Here is a 10160-nt window from a genome sequence, read left to right as displayed (position 1 = left end):
CCAGTCGTCTTCACGAAGCAGCTGGATTTGCTGGTCTTTCACGCTGGAAACAGCATGGATGAGATGGAGGGTATCAGCGAGCCGTCGTGACCCACTCGTACGATACGTAGAGAGGGGATGCTTTGCCTGGGCTCAAAAGACAGAAACGGAGATTCCCTTCCAGTCGGCGACGATCTGGTGTATCGTGGTTACGTCGTGCGAGTACATGGCCTCATAGAGGGCGAGAACCACCCTTTGATTACTGAAATCGGTTTCCTCCAGTTCATCGAGTTCCTGCCAAGCATCAGAAAAGATTATGCAGGAAATTCAGGAGAAAATAAAGAAATTAAAATCACAAGGAGTGGAGGAATCGATTTTGGTGGAGCTGCTTCTCAATTCTCTCTTTAGAAACCATAGAGAGAAAAATTCAATCGTCGATCCCCTCAAAGAGTTCGCTAAAATCAAAGATGGCTTTCGCAAAGAGAGAGAGGAGAGAGAAGAGGGAGCAAGATAGAGACGGAGAGTAATCGTGCTAATAACGTGTTATAAAACTTATGAATTCCTTAAAGGATACAGTGATATATATAGGAGTACAAATGAGACTATGCTTTTGACGACTAGCACTATGCGTTCGACGGCTAGCTAACTATGCTTTTGACGACTAGCACTATGCTTTGACGGCTAGCTAAATGTGGTCATACAATTCAAGATGGTTTATAACACTGAGAAATTTTTTATTAGTACTAATACTAGTATTATATACTAGTATTACTAATATAAAACGTAATGTTTTACCTCTTGTACTTATATATATATATTTTTATGAAGTATTATATAATTCATTCGAACTTATACCCTTTTAATTCGAACTTATACTCTTTTAGTTCGAACTGATTATACGTCCGTGAAATTACGTTATTTAAGTCGCAAACCAATTTCTTCTCCATTCATTTCGTGCCTCCTCTCATTCGAACTTGCTCTTCGATTCTTCCACCGTTAGCAGCTACAACGCCGCCACCAACTCCAACCAACTCCTCAAATCTCCTAGAACAAGAAGTATGGGTTAAATGAGTTTTATTAGTTTTTTAGTTAGTTTTGGGGGGGTTGGATTTTGAATCAATCCGGCCCCATTTTGTTGTTTTGGGGCCAAATGACACAACTATAATCGGTAGAAATGATAGGGATTTACTCCTAAATCATTTCTACCGATTAACATATTGGATTCCTTGTGAAAAATGAATGTATCGGTTCGGGTCTGAGTCGACTCAGCCATGTCTGTTTGGCTCAGGTCCGTTCGAATGAATATAAATTCCATTCGAATTAGAGTCAAGTCCATTCAAATTAAATTTAGGTTCATTCGAATGGAATATAATTTTATTCGAATGGAGTTATCTAAGGTCATTCGAATTAATTTTATGTTCATTCTAATGAATTTAAATTTCATTCGAATGAATATAATTTAATTCGAATGGAATTAAAGGCCATTCAAATAAGCAGTTGTCAAACATGACAACACAACATCATCATTCCTCTAATTCACTTTAATTAGATCACATATATATTTTATACATCAACAGTATACTAATGGCAAGCAGCAGCGGAAGAAAACGTTCTAGACCCCAGACAGTCGAAAGTACCTCCGCAGATCCTTCTCAGCCAGCCGTCGGGCCTATACTAGTTGAGCGGGAGATCATTCTAGGTGACTTCCTTGACCTCACTTAGGAGGGGCGAAGCATACATGACATCATCACTGATCGTGGATGGACCCCGATCTGTTGACAGAGGGGCACAACATATCCTGAGATGGTCGGTGAGTTTTACCGTGCCATGGGTGAGCAGTCTGATGATGCTCTATGCTATAACTTAGTAGTCCGAGGAGTGAGTATTATATTCTCTCCCCGCATTATTGCTGAGTTTCTAGATTTGCGGCGAGAGCTCGATGCCTATCCTGCAGCAGCAGCAGCGAGAGCAGCGACTGCACCATCTGGAAAGGACACAACAGTCGCATTCTCATTGCTAGCGCCGGATGTACAGACCACAGAGCTGGATGCTAGCTCGGATGATAGTGAGAGCGATGATGAGGTACCTAATGATGGTCTCACAGACGATCAGGTTCGTGACCTAGTGCGAGACCCTAAGGCTCCTCCATATGATGGCAGTAAAGTGATCCGACAGGCCGACTGTATAGCATTTTTTCAGAATGCTTAATTTGATTGTCGGGTATAACATTGATCCGAAAAAACATAAGACTGATTTCGAGATCGAGCGGGCCAGATTTTTGTTACGGTTAGCACAGGGGGAGCCGATTGATCTGGCATTATATTTCTTCCTCCGCATTCGCACAGAGTCACACTATTCGGGTGGAGGTAGTCTACCATTTGCGCTTTTGATATCTAACCTCTTACTCCATTCAGGGGTTACAGTAACTTTGACTGAGCGGAGGTCGCCACAGATAGGGCCCGTTAGCAAGATCACATTCAATAAGAGCAAGGGTCACTTGTTAAAGACTCGTGCAATCCTACAAGATCAGCCTCCGCCTACTGATCCAGCTTCTACTGCTGCTGCCCCTATTGAGAGACACCCTGCTGGGGCTACTCCAGATGAGGTACGAGCTATATTGGCAGAGCATCGCGATATTTTATTGAGAGACTTCATTCAGCCCATGATGGAGAAACTTAAGGACCTAGACGGACGCTTGCAAACTTTACAGGAGGATTTTGATTTATATAATAAATAAATATTGTTAGTAATTTTTTTACTTTTTTATGTTGTATAGAACGTCTAACTCATTTTGGAATGTAATTAATGCAGGATAGTTTTTATTTTTAGTATTTGCTAGCCTCTTTATTATTAATTATATTTTGTTCTCACTATACTTAGTGTTCACGATAATTGAAAAAATGACACTATCTTTAAATTAATATTTAGTTAACTAAAATATTTTTAAATTAATTACATAAAATTAATTTATGAATTTGTAAATATTTTAATTCATTGTAAATCATAATATATAATATATAAAACTTTTTATTTACTTTGGAAATGATAAAAAATTAATAGAAAAAATATGTATTCTTACAATTTTAACAATATATCTTTTGAATTAAATAATACCGTTCGAACATGTTAATACTCATTCGAACAAATAATATCGCATTCGTATTAATTAATTTTCTGTTCGAATTAAATTTAATTAGTTCGAACAGTATAGATTTTTGGAGACGACCTAATTCGTCTCAGAATCTCCAGTTCGAACTACTATGTTTTAGATCGAACGGATTTATAAGATTTTCCATGTTTTGAGATGAAATTAAAATTTTGTCTCAGAAAAGTACTTTTAGGGACGAAATTAATTTCGTCCCTAAGAAATTTCGTCCCTAAAAATTAAATTTCTTGTAGTGTGTGCAAGCTCAGCATACTCATGTTAAGAAAAGTAAATAAATTTATAATTCACATAAAAAAAAATTATTTTATTTTTAAATTATACATGCCTTACACACTCTAAAATTGTATTTATTATTATTCTTTTTAAATAGATTTAAAAGAATGCGATAATATACGAATTTTAATAAGTAATTAATGATGGGTTGACTCCAATAATATTAATGGTATTATTGATCAAAATCATGTCATTATTATGGGTTTAAAGGACAAGTAAAATAATTTGAAAAGTAAATAGTTAGAGCAGCATTCACAAAAAATAAAATAATATTAAGAAAAAAGGAAATAGCTAGGTAACTCTTTAACAAGAAATACAACATCCCCTTAGTTAAAAGTTGAATGCTCAAGTTCCAGGCCCAGTTGCATCACTTAAGAGTTTTACTATTCCCTTTCATTATTTTAAATTGGAATCTGCAGGACCGACCAATAGGGACAGCAAAGAATATCGAGTATCATCGATGCAGAAAATGCATTAGGAGATTATCCCAAAGCGAACATTTCGGCAAAACATCAAAACTTGTTATTCTTTATATTGTAATCAAAACTTGTCACTCTTTATATTGTAATCCCCTCTACGCTAGCTCGAAGTTTCCTGATAAGATTCTTCCTCTCCTTTTGTTGTGCCTCTGGTCTATCCAAAAATCACACAAGATGATAGAGAGACAATATTTAAGTAGTTCGACAACTTGCTTACGTCCACTGAAGCGGAATATCAATATTTTCAATATGTTTGTACAATTTTACAAACACCCATAAACAACTATCTATCTCTCTCAAATGGCCTTTGTTCTGGGTTTCTCCAGAACCTATTTTCGCCCTTAGCTCTGCCTTGATCACTCACTGCAGTGAGGATGATCTTAATCTTCAACAAATGACCTCTTTTTATAGGAGGAGCCATGGGGGACAAACTCCCACACTTCTTGACCAAGAGGGAGTCTCATTTCGGTGTAGAAATTAGTGACTTTGCTGCAGAGAAATTATAGGTGCCTAATACAACGAAAAATAAAATGGCGGGTGGGTGCAATTGGTGCCTAACAAAACAAAACACCGAACGATGCAATTGGCATTCACACTTGGGTTGATTTAACAATCACCCCCTCCACCCAAGTGTGCCATACTAGGATGCTACAAATGGTTGCGTCCTTCAAACGATTGCACTCCCTCATTGGAGCTTGTTAGCCATGAGAGATTTTCGCTATCACATGCATCTGCAGGTACGCCTTTAAATGAATGTCCAAATGCCTCTCCAAATGCATCTTCAAATGCATTCGCATCGTCTACATCCACGAAACTTGCAAGGAATTTTCTTCAGAGGAGATTTACAAGTGCTTAACTGTACAATCTCAACTCCTTAGGATTCTTCTTTCGCTCGAGTCCATAAGTCTGTACTTATGTGCATCTTGAGCAAACTGAGCTTCGCTCAAGCCACAACCGAGCGAACAATCTACCTAGTGCCTTGACAGCTTTCAAAACCAGGTTCCATAATCCTACAATCAAACCAATCTCCAACTTGGAGACTGGTTCTCAACATGCTAGCCTCTATCTCCAGCATGATCCCTTATCATTTATACAATTTTACAGCTCATGTTTTCAAGTTAGAAGATTAACTAAAGTGATACATAACTTTAGTTCATCACGTACGGGCAAGTTCATCACGTACAGTGCCCTTAATCAACACATCTATACAGGGCAACACATCTCCCACTGCACTGGGAATCAATGGTCTAGCACGGACCTTTACACATATCAGAGAACCTGTTGCTGAGGTCTCCATCTCTGACCTGGGTGACTAACTCTTCATCCTGCTGCTAACATATCCTGTCTTCAGTCGATGTGCCCATCTTGTGTGCAGTCTCTACTAACTTCGACTTGCATAATCTCCACTCTTGCAAGATTTTCTTCATATTGTAGTTCACTACCTTGATTCAGTAGGATATAGTTTAAGGTAGTAACCACCATGGAGGTCTGATTGTCTTGGCAGTCATGCGATCATCAACTTTAGGTGTAGATATCCCTGGAACATCTGACGTTTTGTTCCCATCTCCCACACCTGTACTTCATGTCGTGGTCTAGGGAGATTTCTTCAGGTTTAGATGAGGAAAAGTAAAACTGAGTTCCTTTTACTTCGTAATCTAATTCACACGACTATTACCACGAGCCAAGACCAATGAATTATTCCTGACCTTCTATGTCTTTTGAGAAAACACTACTGAATGACTGTTGTCTTCAAGTTGTCTTTAAAAGCATTGTGTACTGCAAGAAATACGACGACATATATTTCTTCAGTCACCATATTCACAACATCATTCTCAGTTTTCTCATGATTTTAACAATATATTGTGGACTGTCTTGCCACAATTCCTAGCAAGTCATCTGTTGTCTAGATCTTGACTTGCCTCTGGCCTTACTATCAACATTCAGGACCAACAACTTGAAATCTTGCCAGAATCTCTTCTGCGCACCTCCTCATCTAGGATAAGATCTCTTACATTGTGAAACTTCAACTTCGACTACTTTATAGAATTACTCATAGCCATTCTCATTACCTCCCAACTTTTTGACCACAACGTCAAATACTATTAGGCAACAATAGTACCTTCTACCTTTTCTGAAGTTGAACTGTTTCTTCATCTGTACTTTGTTATTTGCAATTGGCTTTTCAAAGAAAGCCACAATGAGATTCGTTGCGGTTCTCCTCTTAATAACATTATACTCCATGAGTTGTGTGACTACAAAAAACCTGTTGATATAACAAGTTAATCAGCATCATTCAATGATCTGAAATTTGCTCCTCAAACTTCACGATCCCAAGTGGCTTAAATCAAGCCCAAACGAACTGAGTCTGGCAACATTGGACTCTAACTGGCTGAGATCAAGTCCAAAACAAATGAGTATGGCACGACTCCAACTGGCTGCGATCAAACCCAAAACAAATGAGTCTGGCACGACTCCAACTGGCTACGATCAAGCCCAAAACAAATGAGTCTGTGACGACTCCAACTGGCTGCGATCAAGCCCTAAACAAATGAGTCCATCATGACTCCAACTGGCTGCAATCAAGCCCAAAACAAATGAGTTCGTCACAACTCCGACTGGCTACGATCAAGCTCATAACTGATCTGCAACTATGAACAGTTCAGATCAAAAGTACCGATGGCAAATCTCAACATTCCCACCGTATCGATGAGTCTGAAATGATCCAAATAGTTTGTCAGTACTATTTGATCATAGCAATGGAACTTCAACTGGCGTAGATCTAGCCGAAAATGATCTGCAACTAGTGGACGGTTCAGATCGAAAGTACCAATGGTGAATCTCAACATTCCCACCATACCGATGAGTCCGGAATGATCCAAATAGTTTGTCATCACTATTTGATCATCACAATGGAACTCTAACTGGCATAGATCTAGCCCAAAATGATCTGCAACTCGTGGACGGTTCAAATCGAAAGTACCAATGGTGAATCTCAACATTCCCACCGTATCGATGAGTCTGAAATCATCCAAATAGTTTTTCATCACTATTTGATCATCGCAATGGAACTCCAACTGATGTAGATCTAGCCCAAGATGATCTGCAACAGGTGGACGATTCAGATCGAATGTACCAATGGTGAATCTCAACATTCCCACCATACGGATGAGTCGGGAATGATCCAAATAGTTTGTCAGGACTATTTGATCATCACAATTGAACTCCAACTAGCGTAGATCTAGCCCAAAATGATCTGCAACACGTGGACAATTCAGATCGAATGTACCGATGGCAAATCTCAACATTCCCACCGTACCAATGAGTCCGAAATGATCCAAATAGTTTATCAGCACTATTTGATCATCACAATTGAACTCCAACTAGCGTAGATCTAGCCCAAATTGATCTGCAACTTGTGGACGATTCAGATCGAATGTACCGATGGAGAATCTCAACATTCCCACCGTACGGATGAGTCCAGAATGATCCAAATAGTTTGTCAGCTCTATTTGATCATCACAAGTGAACTCCAACTGGCGTAGATCTAGCCCAAATTGATTTGCAATTCGTGGACAGTTTAGATTGAATGTACCGATGGAGAATCTCAATATTCCCACTGTACGGATGAGTTCGGAATGATCCAAATAGTTAGAAAGCACTATTTGATCGTTGAAATCGGACTCCGAATGGCTTAGATCTAGCCTAAAATCGATCTGTGACTTTCAGACGGTTCAGATCAGCCTTTTGCTACAGTAGAGAATGCCTGAGCGTGGGGGCACGTGGGAGAGTGTATCCCACGCGTCTTCTTCCTCCAGACGCAAGTGGAGGCGCGTGGGCGCATGTTTCCCACTCGTCTTCTTCCTCTGACACGATTTAGGCGCCTCTGTGCACTCTCCAACTTCTAGAGGCGCGTACGGGCTCCTCCGACATCCATTTTTTATGCCGTTTGTGGCAACAGATTTATCTTGATGCGAGAAACATTACTGTATAGTCAAAAGTTGATTTTGATCAACTTGATTTTTCTAGACAGTACGAAACCAAAGCTCTGATACCAATTATTACACCTCCGGCCTGTCCAAAAATTACACAAGACAATAGAGAGACAATATTTAAGTGGTTCGGCAACTTGCCTACGTCCACTAAAGCGGAATATCAATATTTTCAATATGTTTGTACAATTTTACAAATACCCATAAACAACTATCTATCTCTCTCAAATGGCCTCTGTTCTGGGTTTCTCCAGAACCTATTTTCGCCCTTAACTCTGTCTTGATCACTCACCGCAGTGAGGATGATCTTAACTTTCAACAAATGACCTCCTTTTATAGGAGGAGCCATGGGGGACAAACTCCCACACTTCTTGACCAAGAGGGAGCCTCATTTCGATGCAGAAATTAGTGACTTTGCTGCAGAGAAATTGTAGGTGCCTAATACAACAAAAAACAAAATGGTGGGTGGGTGCAATTAGTGCCTAACAAAACAAAATACCGAATGGTGCAATTTGTATTCACACTTGGGTTGATTTAACACCTTTCTCTTTTTCCTAATCTTTAATGGATTATAACAATTCCTTGTTTATTAATGGTCTGCCTCTGGGACTACTTCCTGACCAGTCTTCTCCACCATGGAACAACAAAGGAGATAGTGCTTGGCAGGTCACAGCAGCAACTTTGGTGTGCTTGCAAAGCTTTCCTGGGCTGGTTATCCTTTATGGGGGTATGGTGAAGAAGAAATGGGCTGTGAATTCTGCATTCATGGTGCTTTATGCATTTGCTGCAGTTCTCCTCTGCTGGGTTTTGTGGGCACATCAAATGTCCTTTGGCACCAAGCTCTGCTCAATCGTGGGAGTGCCCGATTTCGCACTGGCACAGAACTTTCTCTTAATCCAATCTAAACATGGGCATATGCCAATGGCTATCTATGTCTATTATCAATTTGGTTTTGCTGTCATTACTGTCATATTGCTTGCTGGGTCTCTGCTAGGGAGGATGAACTTCTTCGCATGGATGATGTTTGTTCCTTTGTGGCTCACCTTGTGTTACACAATTGGAGCTTTCACTATTTGGGGTGATGGGTTTCTTGAATCATTCATCATTGACTATGCAGGCGATTTCGTTATTCATCTTTCTTCTGGGGTGGCTGGTTTCACTACTGCTTACTGGGTAATCGACATGAAAACCTAATCTTTTTTATACAATAATGCATGCTTTCAAATAGAAGAAACCTTTAGCGTTGAGAAAAATAAAAACAAAAAACATTACACTTCGACAATTTCATTGAAGAATATTTTATTTTAGAATCAAAAGAATCATGTGGCACAAATTTTGCTTTCTTGGCAATCAAGCTTACTTTCTTTAGCATGATAGTAAGCAGGACATTCAAAAATTTGTAAAGAGTCATAATCAGTAGCATGTGTACCTTTCCACATTTTAGTGGGTGTCTTCTCGTCATTGGCAGCTATGGGTAGTCGGTTGATGAGGTGGCAGGCATATGTCACACCTTCAGCACTAAATTGTTTACTGAATCCAACATCTAGTAACATACATCGCACTTTCTCTAGTAAAGTACGATTCATCCGTTCTGCCACACCGTTCTGTTGTGGTGTACCTTGTACCATGAAGTGTCTAACAATTCCATCTCTTCAGCATACTTCCATGAAGGAATCTGAAGTGTACTTACCTCCATTATCAAATTTAAGCCGCTTGATTTTTCTGCCGATTTGAGTCTCAATCATTTTCTTCTAATCAAGAAATATTTTCATCACTTCATCATTATTCTTTATCGTATACACCCATACACGACGAGAATAATCATCTACAAAAGTTACAAAACCAATACTTACCTCCCAAAGATGCATTTTGGGTAGGTCCCCAAACATTGGAGTGTACATAGTCAAGTATCTCCAGTGTATTGTGTACAGTGGTTCCAAACTTGATCCGCCATTACTTCCCCAATACACAGTGCTCACAGAAAGACAATTTTTCAGTCTTGGCACCTTTGAGTAAGCCTTGCCTCACTAGTGTCCCATACGCATATGCCAAAGACTGGGTGGTATTAGCATCAGTCTCATCTAGCTTTTCACAGTATGTGGAAGCTCTTTCATCAACAGTACTTCCTTGCAAGAAGTACAAGTTTTCTCATCTCAAACCCTTCATTGCCACCTGAACTCCCATTACTACTTTGAGAGTTCCATCTTTAATGGTGATTTTGAATCCCTTTGAATTCAGAGATCCCAGTGAGATGAGATTCTTTCACAAGTCTGA

General features: G+C 39.4%; 1 protein-coding gene across 1 annotated transcript; it reads left to right on the top strand.

The window, feature by feature from the left end:
* The first annotated feature begins 1782 nt into the window (after window positions 1–1782).
* LOC122316156 (ammonium transporter 2 member 3-like) lies at window positions 1783–9080 on the top strand. Its single transcript, XM_043132693.1, has 3 exons — window positions 1783–1789; window positions 1901–2091; window positions 8511–9080. The coding sequence occupies exons 1-3, from the start codon at window positions 1783–1785 to the stop codon at window positions 9078–9080; spliced, it is 768 nt and encodes a 255-aa protein (XP_042988627.1).
* The last annotated feature ends 1080 nt before the right edge of the window (window positions 9081–10160 follow it).

Source organism: Carya illinoinensis, chromosome 7 (genome assembly GCF_018687715.1).
Source record: "Carya illinoinensis cultivar Pawnee chromosome 7, C.illinoinensisPawnee_v1, whole genome shotgun sequence".
Lineage (NCBI taxonomy): Eukaryota > Viridiplantae > Streptophyta > Magnoliopsida > Fagales > Juglandaceae > Carya > Carya illinoinensis.
The sequence above is the reverse complement of the archived record's forward strand: the minus strand, read 5'-3'. Positions and strand labels throughout refer to the sequence as shown.